At 40.4% G+C, this 24,520-nt stretch overlaps 2 protein-coding genes across 3 annotated transcripts; one reads left to right on the forward strand and one right to left on the reverse strand.

Moving 5' to 3' along the window:
• Positions 1 to 248: 248 nt before the first annotated feature.
• On the forward strand, positions 249 to 15,268 carry LOC311268789 (tetratricopeptide repeat protein 39A). Of its 2 annotated transcripts, none has more exons than XM_084372647.1 (18): positions 249 to 483; positions 2,019 to 2,123; positions 2,618 to 2,749; positions 3,043 to 3,101; positions 4,647 to 4,714; positions 4,906 to 4,970; positions 7,068 to 7,167; positions 7,268 to 7,333; positions 7,423 to 7,531; positions 7,636 to 7,703; positions 9,484 to 9,543; positions 9,706 to 9,867; positions 9,998 to 10,089; positions 10,942 to 11,062; positions 11,150 to 11,261; positions 11,374 to 11,488; positions 12,856 to 12,972; positions 14,399 to 15,268. In XM_084372647.1, exons 1-18 carry the CDS (start codon positions 449 to 451, stop codon positions 14,505 to 14,507), a joined length of 1,695 nt encoding a protein of 564 aa, XP_084228773.1. In that variant the 5' UTR covers positions 249 to 448; the 3' UTR covers positions 14,508 to 15,268. The 2 variants fall into 2 exon arrangements, with proteins under 2 accessions (XP_084228773.1, XP_084228774.1); XM_084372648.1 differs by lacking the exon at positions 249 to 483 and adding an exon at positions 1,695 to 1,778.
• A 75-nt stretch (positions 15,269 to 15,343) lies between these two features.
• Positions 15,344 to 17,706, reverse strand: gadd45gip1 (growth arrest and DNA-damage-inducible, gamma interacting protein 1). The gene is made up of 2 exons (XM_084372649.1): positions 17,265 to 17,706; positions 15,344 to 15,949 (listed from the first exon to the last, which is right to left on the reverse strand). The coding sequence occupies exons 1-2, from the start codon at positions 17,663 to 17,665 to the stop codon at positions 15,658 to 15,660; spliced, it is 693 nt and encodes a 230-aa protein (XP_084228775.1). The 5' UTR covers positions 17,666 to 17,706; the 3' UTR covers positions 15,344 to 15,657.
• Positions 17,707 to 24,520: the final 6,814 nt, after the last annotated feature.

The raw sequence follows: 24,520 nt of genomic DNA on the forward strand, positions 1-24,520 counted from the left end.
TTACCTACTTTTTGTTCCTTCTTTGGTAAAGTTATGCCCAACACTGCATGCATGTTCAGTCTTGACGTTTAACAACAAACAGAGGAAAGAAACGTTATTCAACAGTATTCAGTGGTTGTAATGGACACAATCATTTCAGCTGCACCTGAGCCTGTGATTCACACTGTAATGTGTGCGTGGCAGTGATGTCACAGAGGAGGAGTCAGGTGCGCCTCCGCTGCTCACTCGATCTGCGGGATATTCACAGATGAGCGCATGCCTTCACCGCGGAGCGCTTTACGCGAACCTAACCAACAGGAAACTCTTTTTAGCCTGACGCCAACTTTTACGCAGCTGGCCTCAGTTTGACAGCTTGGTTTCTCGGTGTAAGCGGTGAATGCATCTTGATTTTCTGCGAGTGCTGCTGAGCTCCTAACAGGTGTTGGGGCACACCGCCCGGCCAGAGAACATGTCCAATGGGAAAGGCGCAAATGCTGCACAAAAGTGAGTACAGGCGACTGGAAAGTCGTTAACGCGCTACAAGTTGGACTTCTGTCCCGGTTTTCTTCGCTTCTTTGGATCAGCTGGTAAAACAAACCCTCACAGGAAATAAACAGAAGAGATAATTTACCCTCAGCTACAGCAGGAAACGCTCATAGACAGTTTCTGTTTCCTCGATGTCTGCAAACGTTGTTGACTCTTTGTCCAGCAGTTGTCATAAAATAGTGCCAGATAACTTAAAGTCGTATATTTTCCAGACAACACCAGAGCCTCTGTTAAAGAAAAACAAAAAAACAAAACAAAACCCCAATAAATTAATCACCAACTATCTTGATAATTGATTAATCGGTTTTTTTAAAGGGAGCACATTCACATTTCTCTGGTTCCAGCTCCTTAAATATGAATGTTTTACTCCTATACGACAGTGAACTGAATAACTTTTGGGTCGTGGACTGAAGAAGGCATTTGAGGACATCATCTTGAGCTTTGGGAAACATTGGTTTGACATTGACATTTTGTAGACCAAACAACCAATCGATGAATCGAGAAAATAATCAACAGATTGGTCGACAATGAAAATAATCGTGAGCTGATAACTATGGAAACATAAAATGGATTTTATTTCAGTTGATACCAATAATTATCTTTTTTTTATGGTCGATACCGATAAGATAAGATAACTGATAATTTCACATTTTTGCATTGTAAAAATAAGTTCCAAACCTGTAGTTTAAGCATATCTGAGGGTCAGAAAGATGTAAGTGTGAGATGTAGTGAGCAAAGATGGATGATTTGATATCCCGTATTCTTTTTCTTCTCCTCTGTGTTTATTGGTGGGTCGTAAACCATCTTTCAAGTTACAAACAGCCGCCTACTGTATCAGAAATTGTAAATGCTGCTCTTGTTAAGACAGTAAAAGCTTCGTATTATGGGCTCCAACCCAGTACCAACAAATAACTGATGTATTGATCCAATATGGTGCATCTCTACTGATAACACTTAATTTTGAGGGACATGACCCCACTGCCTCAGCATGTTGCTTAATGATTCTCTGTGGCTAGTGGAACACCTTAAAGGTCCAGTGTGTAGGATTTGGTTTCATCTAGCGGCAGGTTACAGATTGCAACCAACTGAATACCCCTTCACCATACCTTGTGGTGTCTGCTAAAAATGCAGGAGCCAGTGTTTGCTTTGTCCATTCTGGGCTCCTGTAGAAACGTGCAAGAAGAGGACCCGCTCCCTTCCTAGATGGAAAAGACTCTTTAGGGTAACGAAGACACCACGATTCCTAGTTTCAGGTGATAATACACTAATGAAAACATAATTATGAATATAAAATTCTACACACTTGACCTACCTTAAGGCAAATTTAAGAGCATGTTTACAGTGAACCTGTTACCATGGCACATGGATCCTGTGTGAAATTGTGCTGCTGTTGACTCTGCATCCCCTTCTAACCCCAGAACACGCCGCTAAGTCACAGATTAGTGCGTTTGCATTTTGCTGTGTGCATGTGTTTACCCATGTTTGTGTGGCAGCTCCTCACAGATGACCCTGAAAGAGTGTCTGGATGAGTGTATGGAGGCCTTGGATCTCTTCCTTAACAACCACTTCACCGAGAGCCTGGAGAGGCTGCGGCCAAGGTAACAGAATAATCCTGAGTCACAGGGGTTTTACCCAGCTGTTACTGTACGACTTTCAGTCTGTGGTGTGCTGTGTACTTTGTTTTTAGAACTTTTCATATGGTGCGAATGATGTCAGCAATATTTGACCGCGGGTGAAGCTTCTGTGGTGTGAACTGTGAAGTAGTGAGCTTCCTGTCAGCCAAGACCACGACGGTGGCTCTGGTCGGCTTCAGTTCTCCAGGATATGAGGTGTTTGCTGAAGGTGACGCCTAGAGTCTGACTGATTCAACAGCTAACAGAAAAGGCAGACCTGCAAAATAAACACTATGCACAAGACAAGCTGGGACGGTAGAGGAGATAGGAAGAATAAAGAAAAGCTGATATTTACTCTTATCTTTTCTCAACAGGAAAATGCGTAGGCCATACTGTAGCTATCCTCCGAACGTTAGCTCTGTTTGCTCAAAGTATGATGTGTTTGATGTTGATCCTGCGACTCCATGCTTCCTATGTAGAGTGAAAGAGAGTATGTACCATGCTCTTATCTACGCCACGGTGCTGGAAATGCAGGCCATGATGACTTTCCAACCCGATGACATCAGCAATGCAGGAAATACCATGAAGAGTGCCCAAGAGGTCTGCCAGAGGTCAGGAAGTCTCGACACTGTAGTTTTTTTTCACCCCCAGACTTCACCTCCATTATAACACCTTACTTTATTATCCAATTTGCTGCTTACTCTTCTTCCACAGCCTGTGAGCCATAAACTTTTAAGAGTGCATTTACATGGCCTGTTTCTGACCGTAGTACCAATTTGACTGTGTTTGCATGAAAGCTGCCATTAAAGGAGCTGCTAAGATAGCTGAGAGGCATGGATGATCCTTGCTGTGTTAGCAGGAACACATGTCTGCTGTTGATACTGAATATTGTTTGGTGTTTCAGGTTTCGACGGAAATCCCCAGGTTTGACAAACAAGTCAGTCGGGGACTCACTCACTGAAGGTAAAAGGCTTGGATGTCTCACTCCATTTTAAATCCATCCAGAAATAGTTAATGTAATTGGAAAAATGTGTTATTTGTATTGTATTGTCCTTTTTTTTATGGGGTAACGTATAATTCCAGCAACACTTGCAGCACGTAGAACGACTTCATTATTAGACCGACGCATTGAGGCTTATGGAGGTTTAACCTCATGCACCTTGCAAGTAGATGAAGTTGTGCCATAGTGTTGCTTTAATTATCCACCTTAATGCACACTGGCTTGCCTTGGCTTTCTATTTTTCTCGTCTTGTCCACTAATTAATCAGTCGTGGATGGCGTCCTTCTCTTGGACAGATAAAAGAAATTAAAAGTAGTCGATAACATGCCAAGACGGGTGGTCGTTCATATTCCTGGGCGGCTGCCCAAGTAAAACGTGTGGGAATTAGCATGCTAACATGCTCACAATTAAAATGCTACCATTAGGCAGGTTTTAGGGCCCAATCCCTATGTCCACACTCACAGACTTTGAGGCACATTCTTGGTAGGTCTGCAAGTGTGTAAGTGAGTGAGGGCTCCCTCAGGGACATTTTGAGGCCTTTATGGGCACTTTCTATCAGTCTGCATTTCTGAAGACTTCATAGTTCATAGCAATTCAACATTAAACGCATGGTTACCATGGGTTACCAGGGGACGCCTCCCCAAAAATAATCCGGATGCTTTCATTATTCTATATGCAACATTTTTTATTTACAAATGAACGTTTTCTAAATCACCACCCAACATCTGACATTTTCTCCAAGAAGTGTTTCTCTGCTTAAATCACTCAGTAAAAAGTAGTAAGCTTTTGAAACATTATGGAACTTTTCCCCTGAAACCTTTGACTGAACAGGTTTCTATTTATGTTTATGTGTACTAGTTTCTGTTTTTGATTATAAGGCTATATATTCAATAGCATCAAAGACAGCATCAAAGTACTGTCCTACATTTATTATACTCTTTCGGCCCCGTACAGACGCTCGCACTTAAACAATTACCAGGTGATGTCAGCCACGTCCCCAAGTGCTCAGGACTGAAGGCCTTCTACCATGTTCACCATCTTAGTTTATTGTGTTAGCATGCTAATATTTGCCAATTAGCACTTAAATCAAAATACAGCGGAAGCTGATGGGAATGTCATTTGTTTTGCAGGTATCTAGTCAATTGTAATTTTTGAAACTGATGATGGGCCTAAATGAGAATTACAAAGTTATTTGGTATGAGGTACTGATGAGGTAGCAGCAAAACAATTTAAACACTTAAATAAGTTATGCCTTATTTACCAGGTGCAATATCTTGTTTTGCATTTGCAAATGTCTGTATGTGTTTGCACACAAGGGAGGAAAGGAAAGACTTATTAAACCATTAAATTTGCTCATCAAATGCAAATGGTCAGGTAAAAGGCAAAAAGGAATGAAGGCTGGAAGCACATCTGTGGAAACGTGGATTTAATGTTTTACTGCTTGTTGACTCTGATCATTGTATGTTATTTATTACTCAATGTGTGTTTGTATGGATGTGTGTTTGCAGTGCAGCTTCATGCTGAAGTGTGTTATGCAGAGTGCCAACTCCAAAGAGCTGCTCTCACCTTCCTACAGGTGCAGTAGTATATCCTAATATATCTCTATCTGCTTCATTACAGCCCAAAGTTTCCACATTATCCAGGTTTTCAAGACTGTATAATAGTTTTAAATGCATTGTATGCTATTTAGTCTAATCCAGGTGCCACAACTGCAATATATATACATTTTTCCTTTCCCCCTTATTGATTAATGTATTTGTTTTGCAGGATGAGAACATGGTGAGTTTTATCAAAGGAGGAATCAAAGTACGAAACAGTTATCTAATTTACAAGTAAGTAATGGAAGAACAATTAAGTGTTCGCGGTGGAGTGTAATGTTATTGAATAGTAAAAATGTATACATTATCTGTCCAAATTGCAGCACTGATTTCACTGAGTACTGCTAAGCCTGTGAAAACAGTTGTAAGATATTTTCTGTAGTTTTGGAGGAAACTTTCTAAAAAAATAACCCGGATGATGTCATAGTGACATAGTCTCAGTTTAGATTTGGAGACAATTGAGTGGTGTAGTAGTTTGTAGTCCTAAAACCTGAAAGTCGGTTAGCATTTTTGAACATCCTGTTCCCTCGTCTCAAAATCTGAGGGGCTGGATCAAGATATTTACATGTTTTTTCATCTACAACAACAAAGACTTCATTAAATGCACCACAGTTGAATTATAATGGGCTTATCCATCTTAAAAACGGCCTTTGCAAACAAGGCTAAATGAGACTACAGAAGTTGTGTGGGACATTAAACGTCATCACACCTAACACGGAGACCCATCTACTCACTAGTGCGTCATTACAGGATGTCTTTACTTACAAACTATGCCAACGCTTTAACTTGTAGATTGTACAGTTTACAGAACACGTGCATAGTAACTGTGTAGTCAGACGCCTAGTGGTGGTGACGTTTAAGTCATACGACCGTAATGTAGTCTGTTCATAGCCTAGCTAACTTTTACTTTGCGTCGTAAGCTTGTGTTTGCCACAGAGCTCATATTCAGCGATATTCAAAAATCCAATTAAAAAATCCCATAGGTTTTTTGTCAAGGGAACCAGGGCCATGCTAACTTCCAGGTTAGCCTACAAAAACACATCATGCCTACACTACTCGATTGACCCCCTATTCACACGGTGCCCATTTTACTGACGTCATGCTCAGGCTGGGAGGCTTGAATACTGAGATAACAATATGCTGCTGTGTTCTCTGCTGTGGGTCGTATAAACATCAGGAATCAGACAAATTGTTATCAGTTCATCACATACTGGTTGAGTAGGAACTGAAAAGCTAATGGACAAAGAAGTTCTGGAGGGAATTTGGGCCATATTTTGAGGTAGAACTACATATTTGATAACCCATCAGCTAACATTAGTATTCAACCACTTCCTAGCTAACATTACCGTTTGATGGTTACACCCCGCTTTTCCGAAACCCCGCTGTTCCAAAAATAGACTTCCATTCATCGTAATGGCGTGGTTTCTCATTTTTTCTAAAGACCCCGCTATTCCGAAAAGGCTATTGTGGTACCCCTGACCCTAACCCCTAACCCTAACCATATTGGTGTGTCAGAGTGGGGTGTGTCGGGATGGAGGGGTTTCGCAATGGAGGTGTTTCGGAATGTCAGGCTGTTCCCCCGTTTGATTACATCCAGTGTGTTTCACTTCCGGGCTTAAAGCAATGTGTCCAAGATATGGGTTGTTATTTGAGAACCAATTTATGTCTTTCCTATCGCATCATGTAATACTATGAAACAGTGATGTTAGCTAGGAAGCTGTTGAGTGCTAATGTTAGCTGTTGTCTAACAGACGCTAATGGGTCATTAAATATGCTGTTTTACCTTGAAAAATGGCCAGAAGTCTCTCCAGATTTTCATTAGCCATTCTCTTTTCAGTTGCCGATCAATCTGGAAGCAGTGAAATGCTAACGATTTGTTGGATTCCCTGTGATTATACAGCTAGCAATCTGAAACAAAGCAGTACCACAGTTGAGTTTCCCACCCTGAGCGCGATGTCAGAGGAAAATGGCCGCTGTGGGAATATGGTCACTTACAACATAACATAACAGAAAGCAGCCGCTACAAACTAGGAGTTACAGTTAGGTAGTTAAAAAAATATGCTGCTGAGTTGCATCATGGGAAATGTAGGATCAAGTGTTTTTGGAGTACAGGGGGCTAAAAGTAAGGATATTTTGGCCTCTGCTGAACTGATTGTATTCAGTCTGTTTTTTAATGTGTTTCTAACAATATTCGTAACTTTGTTAAAGTGCAACCTTTAATCCCTGGACTACCCCTTTAAGTTTTTTGCATAGATGCATGTTACACCGTATTAGGTTATTATGCTAAGCTGTGTTGTTAAACAATTGACATAGTTGCCTTTTATCATCTAGAGAACTGCACTCCCTCATAAAATCTCCAAACTGTCTCAAAGGACCCAGCCACGTCCACTTAGAGGGAGGAATATCCTTTGGAATAGGGGCGTTTAATCTGGTACGTCACAAAACATTCTTTAAACATCATCGGTTGACTTCCTGCTGTGTGTCATCATGTGTCTGTACCATACAGTTTATCAGGTCGTCTTTATTTACAGACACTCTCCTTATTTCCTCCACGGATACTCAAAGTTCTGGAGTTTGCAGGCTTCTCTGGAGACAAGGTGTGACTCATAGATATCCTCCATTATTCAATCCCCTCGTTAACTGACGCACTCATGGGTGTTTTTCTACATGTGTGGTCCTGTTTCAGGAATACGGTCTGTCGCTGCTGCATGAAGGTGCGACAGGGATGAATCTGCGCGCCATGCTGTGTGCGCTGCTCGTGCTCTGCTACTACACCTTTCTCACGTTCATACTAGGTAGTACTGTACTCCATTACATATTATATAATAACTTGCACATTATTCACTGCTAGGAAGATGTATCTACAGTATATCATATCCTATCTGTTCTATCCCCTCAGGGACCGGTGAGGGGGATGTGGCTGAGGCTGAAAGACTGCTCAAACCTTTCCGGCTCCGCTACCCACGGGTGAGCGACAATAAGGATCGTCTGTTTACAGAAAAAAATCCCTTTCTAGGAAAAACACAGGGCCGTCTGTCTCGTAATGCAGGTGTTAATATTTGCTATTCAGATGCAAAAGTTGCCTCACAGGCTGATGTCATAAGCATAGCTACTTATTATCTTTAGCAGATAATTCTGTCAGAGAAACTTACTATATTTTCATGTTCAAATGTAAACAGTAGTTTTGGTTTGGGTATTATGGTTTTAACAAACGACATGTGCATCAGATGGCAAAATCTTGCAATAAGCATTTAAGAGGAGAAGATTTTGTAGTGCTCGGTGAACTCCACATGCCTGTTTGTGCTATATACTTCTTTATATATAAGTCTATATGTCAGGGACAAGGCTGAAACATTGCAACAGTCCGTGACTGATGAGGAACGTTTAACTGGTTTCTTACAGTCCAAGCGAACAGAGTAAACACAGGCGATTTCACAGCCTGACTGCACTGCGTGAGCCTAACATATAAACTGACTAGCCTAGCCGCATAGGGGTTAGGTATGGTGGCTCATTGGAGACAAACAGAACATCATTGTGCCAAATGAACTACAGTAGTGAATGGAGAAAGACAAATCATTTTTTATCCCGTTTTGGATTGTGCCATGAATCACAAATATGATGTTTATCAATTTAAAAGATACTTTTTCAAGTCAAGAAAGTTTAAGTCAAAGTAGTTGTCGTAAAAATAGTTAAATTCCATTTAGTTTTATGTTAGACCGCTCAGTGAACTACATCGTCTCGCTCAACACACATCACCAATACCTACATGGTCGCCAACTCGGCACAGGAAAGGTTCCAAAAAAGATGTAAATCACAATAAATCTGCTCATATTGACAACTGCAGTTATGTGAAAGGAGGAGAAGGTTTAAATTATGGGTTTTGGTGACCGTTGACCGTTGTTGGCTGGGTAGTCTTTATAATTACGTATTTTCACAGTCTTATATTTCATTAGTTTTATGACAAATTGCTACTTTCTTGACTTGGAAAATTATCTTTTTAAAGTGACAAACATGCGTGTGATTCATGACACAATTCAAACTGGATCTCTCTCTCTCCACTCACTACCATACAAAGTTTTCCTGAAATAAGGTCCCGTGGGGCAAACTAGAAGGGGCGCGACTTAGGCTGTCTACAGTTCTAACAAACCGTGCTATGGATTTGCAGCGTGGGAAATGTAGGAGCCAGCTGTAACCATACTACGCTCTGTATGTTTGGATATTGCGGCCTCTATTTTGATTTGTGTCTCTCTCTGTTCTTTTAATTGTTCTATTTTTTCACTTCTTACTGTACGTCAGCACTTTCTTACAAATGCCTCCTTCCACTCACATTGTTCTCTTTGTATCCCCACCCTGATTACCTCCATCTGATACTCACTCCACCCTCCACTCACACAGTCCCCTCTACACCCTGAATCCTTACACCATCTCACCTATATTTTAAGTGCACTCACACACCTTTGTGTTCACTCCACCTGACTCACATTGTTGTAAATCCACAATCCCTGTCTCCACTCCGCCTTTTACCTACATGCCTGCCCATCCCAGAGAGCAAACTCAGAGCTGTGACACAATGTGTACCAAACCAAAAATGGAAATGTCTTGGTTAAACACAGCCAAGAGTAATTGCTATACAGTAGGTCTGCTTGCAGATGGATGACTGTTCAACACACAGGAGATTGAAGTGTAATGCTGAGCAACACTGTTGGCTGATGAACAATTTCTTTTCTACTTTTTCTCTTCTGTCCAGGGAGCAATATTCCTCTTCTTTGCAGGCAGGACTGAAGAGATCAAGGGGAACATTGATGAGGTGTGTTTCATAAAATGTGGCTCGAAGAAGGACAGCTATATGACGCTAACTATGGCGAAGAAACAGCGCCCAATGTCAATATTTAATACAAAACACACTACAAACGTAACATTACATATCCTTATTAATGTGCCATTTGATGTGATGTCACTGTGCTACCAGGCGGTGGCACTATTTGAGGATGGCTGCAAGGCCCAGCAGGCGTGGAAGCAGTTCCACCACATGTGCTACTGGGAGCTGATGTGGTGCTTCACCTATAAGCGAACGTGGAAGATGGCGTACTTCTACGCAGACCTGCTGAGCCAGGAGAGCCGCTGGTCCAAGGTACAGAACACAAGGTGGACCAGAGGAGATCAGAGCGAATTTAGTTGGATGATCTCCCAATATAAAACTGTGCGTTGATCTTAAAAACATCTTGAGATGTAAAATGAGTGAATCTCATTCTCTCTGTTAGGCCATGTATGTTTACATGAAAGCTGCTTACCTCAGCATGCTGCCGAAAGATGAAGCCAGGCCCTTTGGGGAGGACGAGGTGGAGCTCTTCAGGTAAACACACATACACACTGTGATTGTTCTGGGTTTTATCTCAGAAGCAAACTACTGTTGTCCCCAGACTCTGATGTACTTTTGAGGAACTGTGAGTGGTATTGTTCGCATACATGTCTGTGTACTTTGTGTGAATCCAGAGGATATGTGTTTTTGATAATAATGAGTAGATCAAGGACAAATCTTTTTGCCAAGGCTGAAAACTCTTCTGGAAGATCTTCCAGATGTGCACAACACAAGCAGAAATACTCTGCTTTGTATTTTTTATTTTATTTTTTAAATGTATTATTATTATTATTTTTACAGTGACAGTGCACAAATAAAAGCTCATGACCAGAGTTAACTAGCAGCTAATCTGCACATGTTGTTCCTGGGCAGGTAAACCAAAAATACACAGGACAGAAGGTACACTTCCTAAAACAGCAAAATAGACAAAAATCTATCAGGACGACTTAAGTAGAATCATTATGATAGACACTATGCATATACCCTCTAATGTTTGTAGGTATGGAGTTCCACTTCCCCAACACTGTAATCAAAATAGTAAGCAGGTTGACCAAATGCAGTTCTTCTGAACTTTGGTACCCAGTCAGCCCCTGTAGATGCTCTAGTTCCAGGTATAGAGAGACGGGTATAAATGAATGGTAATGATGCTCGGTAACTGCTGGATGTGTTGGCTAACATGTTCAGTGTAAGGTGATAATATGTCACTTTTGTGTTCACAGCTTTTTACAGCCCCAAGTGGCCAAAAACTAGGCCCTATAGATGCAGGTATTAAAGCAAGCACTGCCACTAATCCAGACCCTGTTCCTTCTTTCCTAATATGTCTTCATTATTTCCACGTGTCTTTAGAAAAGTGCCCACCTTCAAACAGAAGATAGCAGGGAAGTCTCCCCCGACTGAGAAGTTTGCTATCCGTAAGGCCAGACGCTACAAGGCTCCCTCCCCAACCAAGCTACCTGTGCCAGTGCTGGTAAAGCTTCACACACACAAAAACTTCACACAACATACAGTGTGTTTGACTCTGAGCCGTCCAACAGTAATCGCTGTCTCATCGTAGGAGATGATGTACATGTGGAACGGTTTCAGTATGATCAGCAAGCGACCCGAGCTGACTGAAGGCATGATGCAGACTTTGGCGGATGCAGAGCGCACCCTGCTGGAGTCTCCTGGTAATACAACTTATCTCAAAAACACGAGCCAGAACAAACCCCCCTCATCTTAAAATATAACTGTAGTTAAAGTGAGATCACGTGACACATCTGTCTGCTCCCTCCTCTACAGCAAATGAATATTCAGTGGATGACCGCTGTTTGATCCACCTGCTGAAGGGTCTGTGTTTGAAGAACCAGGGTCTCCTCCAGGCCGCTGAGGAATGCTTCAACAAAGTGTTTTCCAGGTGAGCTCCAGTCAGAGATGTGGAATCCAGTCATCGTCAGCTCGAGTCACTGTTGTGATGACTTGCAGGTTGACTTAACAGATATTAAATTACTTCAAACTCAGGAAGTGAAAAACTCATGACTTCAACTGAAACACGATGACTCGAATAACTTCACTGTCTTCATATAATGTTTTTATTTGTCTGTCTGTCAGTATTTTGCTGTTTAAAAGTGATGGGGAGGGAATATTTTTTTCACTGAGAACAACTCGACTTGACTAGCTCAATAGAAATATGACTTAGGACTCACTTGACACTTGGACCAAATGACTCGAGTCACATGTCAGATTAATTTCATGTGCGGTCAAGTTCTTACAAATCATTTTCTAGAAGAAAAAAAAAACATTTATCTTTTGTAAACAGACAAAAAATCAGCATGTGAACTGCATGTACAAACTGGACACAATTTTTGGCTGTATGGATAAACACACACTGACCATGTCATGTTAATTTAGGGCCAGAAGATGACTTAAGTGTGTTTACAGGCCATGGGGGAGGACTACTGCATATGTGGAAAAGTAGTATGAAGCCTTTTGTGGCTACAGAGGAAGCTGCATGTAATCTGATGAATTGCCTCCAGTGATGTCACCGTGTAGCTTAGTTGCATTGTGGGTGATGTAGGTGGCAGATTTTGAAAATTTGAAAATTGGTTTAGCATTGCACTCCTATAACACTGTTGGACTCAATATGGAAAGTTTAAAAATAAATGATGAAAAAAAAAAACGATACAGCAGAACCAGAGGTATCGCCTACTTTCCAAAACCTGCCGCCTTCATTACCCACAATGCAACTTACCTGCTGAGCGACATCACTGTGGGCAATCTTTCAGGTTACGTGCAGCTTCCTCTGGATATAGAATATTTCTTTAAGACATTGACTGGCTCGATCATTAAGTTATAAAAAAGAGACATTTTTTTGTGATAAGAAAAATATTGATTGTACAGGACTGTTTACTTTGAACCTCTTTATTTTACACAGAATAAACTATATTCAAAAATGCAAATGTGCTAAAAAGAAGCCACACATACAGCAATTCAAAATAGAGGTTAGACATTATATACATTATTGTGTTGTGTTGTTTTCTCACATCTTAACCGAACTGGAAGTATTGACAGTGTAATGTTTCCTTAGCAATTCAATCCTCCTCGCTCACCCATCAGGTCAGAGTTAATATTTACAGAGCAATCAAGACAACAACAAATATTAATTACAAATTTTAAACAGGTTTACTGAGGATGTCACAGTATACTTCAGAGTATTGACCAAACGAATGTGTCAACTGTAACTGCATGTGACCGTGACATTTAATTCTTTGTGTGTGTGCTCAGTGAAAAGAAGATCAGGTTTGACCACTACTTGGTGCCCAACGCTCTGGTGGAGCTCAGTCTGCTCTTCATAGACCAAGGCAGAAGGGACGAGGCTATTAAACTACTGCACAAGGCCAAGTAAGTTATTCCTTAATAACAGCTGCATTGATGCATTGATGTACCATTTGGGGGGGCATGGGTTTATTGTGAGGGTACATATTTATTTTGGAAATATAAAACACTTATTAAGTTATTAATGCACCCAAATGATCAAATATGTTTTCCATTCCTGCCTTTTCCTTTTATTCAGCTGCATTTTAACTAGATGACAAATTGTACCTCACACAGCAGGATATCTTTGGTTTCTCTTGTCTCTTGTTGGAGCTAACGTTGGGTACGTTTACTGAAGTACTGTACTCGTACTATTTTAGACTCCATTTACAAACTAACGTTAGCTACAGTTACTCTCTGTTAGTCCTTGACAAAGAAATCCACAATCCAGCAGCATTAAACAACTTGAACAAATCGTCTACAGGCTTGTATAAGCAACTGAGAGAGACAGGGAAAGTCAATCTTCTCAAAACTTGATTAAATAAAATTAAAATAAATAAATTGCTACAAATTGTTAAATAGAGCCCCTTTAACTAGATTATTGCTGCCATTTTAGGTTACTAGCTAAAGTTACTGGTTACCTAACAAATGAATATGATCAGCTCATAAAATAAAAAAATTGCTGATTATAGTTTTGTTGTCTTACTTACGTAGGATTTTGAAAGCAGGACTCACTCCTTCATCACCATGAGTAGCTACTCTTATTAAAAAGTGGTGGAGTGAACAATAAATAACTTAGTTTGGCAAAAATGTAATGTGACAATGAATGACAAAAAACCTGATATTATTACATTTGAGCCATTTTATTAGCCTCAGTCTGGGCTGGATTTTGCTGGACTAGTTGTTAAATAGCTGCAGACAGGAGCTCTGCAATCACACTGAAGTCATTATTTTTTTCCTATTCAGTTTATCGTTCAAGTAACGTGGTGTTTACACTGTTTTATCCACTGACATGATCTATCATTTTTCATATATCATTGATTAACCAATAATAGATTGTCAACACAGCCAACTATCAATTAAAGAAATTGCTTAAAATGTGATTAAATGGTCTTTGTTTTGTTTTCTATAGACTGCTACTGAAGTTTCTCAGTGTCACATTTTTGTTTTGTCAGCAACAAAGTCCTATTTACAGGACTGTAGGGACTCTCTGGTTGCTCTGTGTAAGGCTCGTACAGGAACACTAGAGGTCGCTCTCTCCCTGTTACATATACTGTAGGTCTGAAAGGCTGTACTTTATTTAACTGCACATCAAATATCAACAATCTGCTCCCATTGGATCTAAATGGAGAATCAATTAACAAAAAACTAAATCTGAACAATACCTTGACATGTGCAAAGCAAATGAAACGTAACCACATGTACGTGACAGTTTATATATAGATGGTGTTGAGAAACCATCATCTTGGCAGTCTTTCCCACTTAAACCATCTCTGTTGTTTTTGACATGTAGACACAACTACAAAGAATACTCGATGGAGTCTCGTACACAGTTCAGGATACACGCTGCTCTGGCCAAACTCAAGGCTGACCCTGGTGAAGAGGAGGACACTCATCTGTAGGAGGACCTTTCTTTGTAAAGGACTCTGTTTCCACTTACAGTTACAGCTGTTTAATCGTGACAGTTTTTAACCAATATCCATTTTCATCAAGTAAATACTGGGTATTTTATCACTATGTTCAGGTATACCTGTTTTAGGTGTTTATGTCACAGTCTACACCAACATATCGTCGGACAAACAGGTCAGAATATTGACAAGAGCCCGTCATTTTCTAACCTGGCTTCAAAGAGTCAAGTGGAGCTAAAGCTCTGTAAGCTGCACAGATGGGAGACATTTTATTTTATGGACAATGTTTTTATTGTTTACATCAAGAATTAAAGAACACTCAGTTTTAATCAACAAGTGATTGAAAGCCACTATAAATAGCAAATGTAAGAAATGTTATGACTTAATGAAATGTATAGTACTGACTGTTATTTTACTGTGTGATTTTAACATAATTAACTTTAGGATAATATGCTGTTTTTGGAAGATGACAACATTTTTAAAACCTGATTCAGAAAACTGTTAACTGGCTCGAAGAAATGTGTGGTCCACAGTCAGCAGCCAGTATTCTGTGCACCCTCAGTCTTGCATTTGTCCCATTGTGTATGGTAGCGATACTAGAGGAGACTGAAGAGGTGAAATCAACTGTTTACAGCTGTCCTAAACTCATTTTCATTGTGAGTGCATTGAATTAATCAGATTCAGTCTTGGGGCAGATCTGGAATATGTGCACTTTCCATAAACTTATTTTTGCACAAATAAATTCTACATATGAACATCTGTGTTTTGTCTTAAATTACACCAAAATTCTGTGGTGTTAATTTTCTGTAGTGAAAGTATTTCAGACAGAATGCAGTCTGTACAGAGGTGAATTTATTTCAGTGACGGATAAATACATAAAGCGGTCATGAACGATTGTTTAACAAATGGAGAAAACAACTCTAGATTCAGTTTTTTACAGAAGAAAACAAAAACATGGAGCTTTCTTCAATCCAGGTCATTACAGATGTAGTCGGGTAACACAAAACAAGGAGCAAACAGTTATTTGAATACTTTCAAACAACTGTCCCACTGATTTGTGTTGTGCAGAATGCTTCCCATCTCATTAACTACAGTTTGCCCAAGGCCCGACAGTTATTTATGTCTGAAATGACTCAGTCCAAGACTATGAGGCGGCAGCAGGAGGTGTGACAGGGGCTGCCGCCTGCTCCTCTTTCAGTCTGCGTTTCATCAATTTCTTCTTCTTCTTCTCTTCCTTTTCTATTTCAGCAACCATTTCCAAGAACTTGGGGCTGCGGGGGTCCAATGCATAGCCAAATCGATCTCTGGCCTCTGCCAGCATCTTTGCACGCCGGGCTTTCTCCTCCTTTAGCTTTCTCTTGCTTTCGTGCTTTTCTCTGCGCCAGTCAGCTACCATCTTGGGCATTTTGGCCATGTTGGCTGCAATGATTTTCTCTCTGCGGTGGAAATTGAAAAGATTAGTATAACAGATGTTAATGTGGTGCATGATGCATAGTTGTTCGATGGCTGGTCAATTTAGATTATGACTCGACAACAATTGGATTGCTACGGCAACTATGGGTGTGAAATTTGGCACAGTTCATCTTCCTCACATGATGACTTGTGATAACTTTGATTCCCTGACTCGCTTGTGTGTTTATTAGGATCTCTTTTAGCTCAAGAGCTTTGTCCATATTGAAATCACAATAAGATACATTATCTGATATAATATACAGTACAAATCCACATCATATATACACAATAATATACACCTTAATACACAAACCTAGTTTTATGTAATCACTTTTGCTTTATGTATTGATGGGACAGTGCACAATAATCAACACTGATGTTAAAAACACCCACGTAGATTGGATTGGGTTTATATTGACAGCTAAGGAAAAAAGTTAATTGTTTTAATCATCTTTAAGCAAACAAATCAAATCAATGTTATCTATATAGTCCAAAATCACAATCACATTGCCACAGTGGGAAAAATCCTCTGGTTGCAGCTTCTCATTTGTAATGATTTGCTGCTTTTCTCTGTTTAATGTGAACTTAACTGAATATCTTTGGACCTTGGACACAGAGACAAGACATGTGAAGGCACCATTTTGGATTTTGAGAAACTGTGACATTCACTTTTCACTATTTTAGTGTACATGATTAACCAAAACAATCTGCAGATTAAAATAATAGTTAGATGCAGCCCTACACACCTACATACAATGTACAAATGCAGCTATACTGACAACCAATTTTATACTTGGGATATTATCTGGTTGCATTATGGGAAATGTAGGATTCAGCATCTTTTAAGCCTGATCCATATAAGAGACTAAAAGCCGGGACCAGATCTGCCTCTTTGCTCTAACTTGAACCTCTTTCTTGGTCAATACTTATTTCTTTGTGCCCCTTTAATTGTTTTTTAAAATCTCCCTGAACTACAATTCCCTCTAACGTCCATGGCAATACATTCAATTTGTAATAAAGTTTTGAATAATCACGAACATCAGGGTAAATTTACTCTGAAGGCCTGTGTACTGTCCTTCTCCATCAGGTGGTCTCAGCCTGTATTCTCTTTACATCAGTCCGTACCTTCTACATATTTATATAACAACATGATACATTATTACTACATCCTGCCTGTCAATATTCATGATTGCACAACACTGAACTGGACTGAACTGAACTGTAAACACACCAGGACAGTTTCTGCTCCACATGTCCGATAATTGACGCACTGGTGTTAGCTACAGTAGCAGCACTTACTTCGCCAAACGCTTTTCGGTCTCCAGCTTCTCCCTGGCCTCGATGTTCTTCAGCATTACCTCTAACGGAGGGTGCCACTCATTTTCCTCCGCGGTAATCTTGTCCAGCTCCGCATGGCTGGGCCACAGAGACGCAGGGTCAATGCCCGACGCTGAGCCGTGGCGACCGAACAGCTTCCTGTCATACCGGGCCGTCTTTTGCCACTCCGGCGTCTTCTCGCTGTCCTTGTCTGGGATGTACGGCTCCCGCAGGTTCAGCTTTAAAGGTTTTGGGTTATAGGACGCTGTCTGCAATAGAAGTCCATTCTGACAGCTCGCAGAAAGTACGGTTTTAGAAGATGAAATCCCCGTTAACGTCCTACACAACACTGCCGTCCTCCTACACAGTATGGACGCCGCCATGTTTCTTCTTCGACGAGAAGGACCCGGGGTACAGACAGAGGTGTCCACTGCAGTGCCTGCTCATCACGGCAGATGGTATAGTAGGCCTATAGTTTGAAATGGTTATATTTACATTAAGGCCATATTGTTGGACATGCATGTACATTTATGTATATGCCATACACATATACGTACTTTCTTAAAGGCAGGTCAAAGTGGTATTCACAGTGAAAAGCAGCTTATAACATGAAATTAGGAAGAAAGTAGGGCTGAAACGATTATCTAATATTTACGACTTACCTATTTATTTATTTTTTAACTGAATGCAAATTGAGATTCAGATAAACTTTGCTATTTGGAGACTTTACTTTGGCGTCTGAAGGATTGTGATGGTCAATTTTAATTATCGATATATCGGCTGATGAGCACACTTTCTTTGCAATGATCCCTCATATGTCATTATCACACACTTATGACAAAGACATGTAATGGAGGTAGGATATTTTAGTTTAACAATAAACTTCACTGGGAAATTTAATAATTATAAATTACACGTTTATCTTTTTTATGCATGTAATCTTTCTATTTAAAAAAGAGAAGTTTTAAATCTGGCAACACATAAGCCGATGCTGATATATCTGTGATAAGCCAATATCAGCTGATAATATTGGTCAACCGACATATCTGTCAGGCTCTGATTTATAAACTAAGATATCTGACAGATGACTTGATAATAAGTTACTGTTGGTGGCATCTCTAGTTGAAGGAAATGGCAATCGTACGCTGTGCATTCTGTAGGAACAGGAGAACTAAACAGATGCTTGCATAAGTTTCAGACATTTTCATTCATGAGAAATGATTTTTCTCAGATTCCCTGTATCCTGGGAGTCTGTGCTGGGAATTGTGATGGCCAAATGTCAAAAGCTCCATAGCTGAATTAATCCCTTTCATAGGCACTCTCATTGACTTTCAGGAGTTAAGTTCAGTCTGGATGTTTCTCGCTAAACATCTCCGTTGAGTTGGAAGACTTTGTGAGCAGGTGGGCCGTAGCCCGAGCACCAGAGCAAGAAGGGGAGCTGAGACTCCTTTAACACCTTTGAACATTTAAGGACCACTGGGCAGGGAAATAAACCTTCTTTGAAAGAGAGGATCTTTTGTTTTAACCTCCTGAGCTCCACCTCCTCCTTCCTCCACCCTCCCTCAACTTTTACATTTGATTTCTTTTCAAGAAGCGGAGATAGAACAAATGGGGTTGCTCTGGAGTGCAGCACTTACAGACACAGATGTCATCGCTTTTGTGTCGTGGGAGCGCGCAGAGCTCTCCATCGTCATTAAAGATTTAGGGTTCCCATGGCAGGGGTAGCACTAGGCTGGAGGTGGGGGTGGGCATGACAGAGGCTTAATTTGGCTTAGGAGCGATCTGGTGCCAAGCCCGGGGCTTTGGGGATCACATCAACGTCAGTCACAGGAAAATAGGCTTGTTAGCAGTTAGACGATAAGGCGATGGTGGCAAGATGACAGGTCTATTTCTGAGTGAGTGTGTGAGTAGGAGGGATGGGTGGTGTATTAATACATGTTTAGGGAAGTTATGTGGAACACGCTCACCTGAATTAGGACTCTTGAAATTGCATCAGTATTTACAGATGGATATAATTTGTATAGAGCAGTGCATTTCTATTGGATGCAATGAGCTGCAGTGGTAAAGAGTGAATGCTGCGAAGTTTTGGTGTTGAACAAGCACAGAGCAAGCCTTCAGTGTCCACTGTTGGTCACATATGCAAGACCACATCTGGTCACTAAAGACAAATCTCTCAGTAGACCTTAGACAGGGTTGTGTTGGGCTTTAAAAAACCTGTAGCACATGTTAGCAAACAGCTTTTCCAACGGTTTAGATGCTCACCCTCGAATTATCCGATCTTACAAGAGCAACTTGGTGTGGTAGCTGTTTTTTATAACAACAGAGCAGCTGAGTATGTTAAAGACCACCTTCGAGGGTTGGGGAAGCTCATGCACGGCAGACAAGAGCTGGTGCTGCCAACCTAGGTTTGCTGAGGTTTAATGCCAACACTGTTACCTGTTTTATGGAATGAGTTACCCTTGAAGATTAAAATAAGACACGTAACCATCACAGTTTAAAAAGAAGATGTTTTGGTAACACTTTATAATAACCATCATTAATAAATGGAACATTAAACTTTAGTTAATAGTTATTTCACTGTTAACAAACAATAAAAGCTCTATAAGCCATTTATTAAGTAATTGTAAAAGTTTATTAACATCAGTTCCATCTTTGTAGTGGGCCATCCAAATAATGTGTATAGATGAACTACACAGAATTCTTAACAAATGGTTTGTAAAGCATTTAACTGTTTGTTAACAAAAGTTTAATTAACTATAAATGTACTGTTTATAAATGATGGTTATTATGAAGTGTTACAGAGTTTTATTAAAAGGGGAATCTTTGTGTTGGTCATGTAATTGTTTTTTAACATAATTTATTTGTTGGCTGTTTGTTGATCATGATATAAGTATATATAATATCATGTTGGTTTTTAGGTAGTAGTATGTAACTCACAGTCGCCCTGCATCTTCTGTATACATCTCAGATTTGATAGTGTCATCTACAGCTAAGACCATTAGTTGATCAGTTGCTCAACAGAAAATGTATCTTAAATATTTTGATAAAGCATGAATCGTTTATAAAATTATTTGCACATAAGTGCCAAAAACTCTGCTTGTTCAGGCTTTTAAATATGGGGATTTTCTGCATTTTTGAAAATGCAATTGTACTTTTAAATATCTTGAATTATACGCTGAAAAAAATGTAAATTCATCTTGGGCTCAGGGAACTTTCTTCAGACTTTCTTCAATATTTTCTGACATTTCATTGACCAACTGAATAATGCATCAGGAAATGATGGGCAGCTAATAACAATTGTTATTTACAGCCGTTATGTAATCTTTGACTTTCCTGTCGCGTGTACTTTAATGTGCACCTTCTAATAATAAACTAAAGACACCTTAATTAAATAAAATTATCATTAGTGGCCATCGCTGTCTCTGGGGCATCTAATTAAATTTGAACTGCCTCCACATTCTCATAAACACATGCAAAATTCATGCTTAAATGACTGGAACTGTAGTCGCATGTCAGTGACCTTTGCCTCACTGCACTCATTTAATCCTGTTATTACAGTTCATGAGTTTACAAGTGGTGCCCCCGTGCAGCTGTGCTTAAGTAGGGTGGCATGCAGAAATCGTTATTTTAGCCTTTGTGAACTCGGTAATTTAATTGCACCATAAAGTCTTGGACATACTTTTAATAAACTGTTATGTGATCAATACTTATTATGCACATTTTAATTATGTTATTTTTTTAAAACCCAAACACATTCCCTCTTTCTCTCTCTGGCTTTCTCTGTCTCACACACACACACACAAACACACACACACATACCGAGCAAAAGCTTGGTGTTGTCTTTCCTATGAAGCAATTTGCCAAGCCCGTGTTACTATTTGTTGACACAAAGAAGAAATCATAATAAATTGAGTCTAAATGAACCACTCTTTTGTTGGCCTTCAACAATGACAGGGTTTTACTCAGAATCTTGGCACCAAGAATTCGATTTGTCAGCATTTCCCCAGAACAAGGGATGAGGACAAAATCCAAATAAAAGAGAGCTGAGCCCCAAAATATCTCCATTTCCCGGTAATGACATCAGACTGTGGCTTTACTGCACAAAGTAAGAGAAAAAAGGACGAAAAAAAAAGCCTTGTTGGTAAGACGAGTCCCTGCAGGGCTGATGATAAATTACAGCTTTCCACAGAAATCACACAGAAATGAATAATCCAAAGGTAACTAATGTTATCCTTGGCAACATGGATATACATTTCCCATAGATAACTTAAGCTTGTACACTCTGCACATTTGTATGGCATTACTGATTCTTCAGTCTGTCATTCCAAAAAAGCCATCATGCTCACAACCAAGCAGAAAGGAGTGTAGTCATGTGCAGATATTTTTTTTTTGTACTGGAGCGTAAGTCATGCCTGTGATCACTCTCTGCAGGCTGCTTTTTAAACACCCCAACCAACCCCCCCACTAATGTTAAACTTGGACGAAGCCCAATTCAGAACTGCCAGTGTAAGCGGTCTTGCGAAGGGGGCTGGGGCGGTGGAGTTTGGGTGGAGGGTCTGATGTGTGTGCGAGGGAGGGCAGAGGAGGATGGTGAGCCTTCAGTTGGGAGCAGCAGAGTATTTTACGGTAATGGATGTACCACATGGAGATCCAGTTAGTGATGCGTTTGGAGCGCGACGGGGGGTTTTGAGTGAGGTGCGGGGGTGTCTCTGTGCCCTGTTGTATTTTCCACTGAGTTTTTTGGGGAGAAAACACACAGGGGTGGTTGTGGCTTTTCTGAAAGATTCATCCACCTGGGCGAAGGGGTGATGGAGAGACGAGCGGAGCAGAGCAGCGTAACCACCAGAGAGCTTTTATTTCTGCTCACTTTGCAGCAAAGAGTGCAGTAAAAACGGCGGACTGGGACTCCCACTGCATTTCCTGCCACATAATGGCTGTAACATTTTAACGAAATTATCTTGCATCACAAATCTTTATATCTCACGTTCATGTAAACACCTGAAGAGAAACGCATTCCTACAAACATGCACACACACACTGGGCCTACATAAAGATTTGGCATTTGTTCCCAGTCTGTAATGGCTCCGGATTCCCGCGGTAGTAAACAACTGTGCCACTGTCTGCCTCTGATACATTAAGATTTTTTTTTCCTACAAATGATCAAATGGTCTTGGGAATTGAACAGATTGTGGTTTTATAAAAAAAAAAGAAAAAAAAGCTGGATTTGACAGATTTGTAAACAACGAGGACATCTCCAAAATGTTTAGCTATGATGGAGCTCATAGTTTCTTCCTTCTCGTTGGGAGACGTCAGGCCTGTGCAGCCCAGCCCAGGGTCCTAATGAGATGATGAATGGGAGCATACGGACTGATGGAGGCTCTCGATCCACCAGTGACTGCTAATTTTAAGGGGAGATTCATCAAACGCGGGCCTGCACTCACATGCACCTTCATAAAACAGTGCCGGGGTCCAGTGAAGATGAATGGAGGTAATTACCAGCTCTACCTGCTCACAGCCATCCTCGCCTTCTCTGCGGCTTCCTGGGGTTCCAGGCCTCTTAATCTGTCTGCATGATGAGCTGATGCTTAAATCAAACTCCTCTTTTTACTGATAGTTCTCAATTGAGTCTGAAGTGAGAGATTATTCCACATTATACTAATGCTTCAGTATTGTTGCTCTCATCTGACACAAAATGCCTGAGTGCCACGCTGAATGTCTCATTCTGCACATTGGCACCGACCGATCTAATCACCAGGCTTTCTCCACTGATACAGTCAGACTACAAGTGCTACTGCTATCACTTGGTCAACAGAGCTATTATTGTTTGCACTTCCAGTTGGCATTGTTGGAAAATGTCATTGGTGTCTATGAAATCTCCTGCCAGAAGCACTGAATATGCTTTCTTGCTGCCAAAATACCAGAGTAGTGACCGCTGATGGAGCAGTTAGGGGATAATATGACAAAAACTTTAACAGTGCTGGAGTTTCATTTCCTTGTTGGCACAAACCGAGCCACCTTTAGCGGTTTCCACCTCAGTGAGTAAAAGAGATGTTTCCTCCAGATTCGTCGAAAGCCGCAGGGTCCCCTAACAAAACTGACTATTCATTAAACCCTGCTCCCTGCCAGCGACTGTACAGTCAATCACAGGATGTATTTACCAACAGAGTTTAAGCTAATGTTAACTTTATTGGATTATGTTTGCCTTGTCGTAAAACCCTTCTTTCCTGTAACATTACACGTGAAAAATACAGTATGGAAAACACAAGCAACAAGGCTATTTAAAGGCACAGTATTTAATTTCTGCCCCTAGGGGTCTCTCAATCAAAGCAAAACAAAAGGTGTAAGTAGCGTGGGATCATGGGAGTTGCTGTCTTTATTGCTAAAAAACCACCATTGCTGATGAAAATCTCTCTGATTTGACTCCCACGTTACCTTTAGCCTCATTCTCTGACTTCCTTCCTAACTCTGACCCCCTTTAGTGACATGCAATCAGAAGAAACACACTGTTACTCTCAGCAAAATTATGGATTTCTCTGGGTTTGAATATTGTTGGAAACATTTAGGATAATGTAAGTACGCAACTCAACAAAAAATAGGCTATGGACATGAATTCTTTAATGCAGAAATAATTAGAAATTTAAAAAGCAGTTGTATCTTACCTTTCCTTACTACACGTATAATACTAGAAGTAAACCTCTGTAATATAAGGACATACTTCTTTATTTCAATGTCTTCCACATGGAGCATCCACTGGTGATGCTATTGACTTTTTGCCTGGAAAATGCAGCTTTAGCCTCAGCATTTAAATATAACAGTATTACTGTAGTTCTTGTTTTAAACATACAATATATAATTTCTGCCACTAGGGGGCTCTCTATCAAAACAAAACAAAAGATGTTTGCGAGTGTGGAGGGCCGAAAGAGTTGACGAAAGAGTCGCTGCTTAGAGCGGCTAGAGAGTCTGGAGAACCAGACCCTCTGCAGAAAAAACACCTGGAGTCACTTCAGATTCTGCTCTGATCCGGAACCGTATCGCGACGGGAGGAGTGCTCAGAGATAACTTTCAAACTTTTGAGATTATGAAGTGGATTTATCTTCACTCCTGTTAGCAAGCTGCTGCAGCGATCTGTGAATGAACTGAACTTCATGAACAATATTACAGTGAAAAGAGGGGGAAAGAAGAGGGAGCAGCAGAGTCTCTGGTGAGTAGGCTACTGAATTTACTGAGAGATGTGCTGA

This window comes from Pagrus pagrus, assembly GCF_965226575.1.
Source record: "Pagrus pagrus genome assembly, chromosome: 13".
Lineage (NCBI taxonomy): Eukaryota > Metazoa > Chordata > Actinopteri > Spariformes > Sparidae > Pagrus > Pagrus pagrus.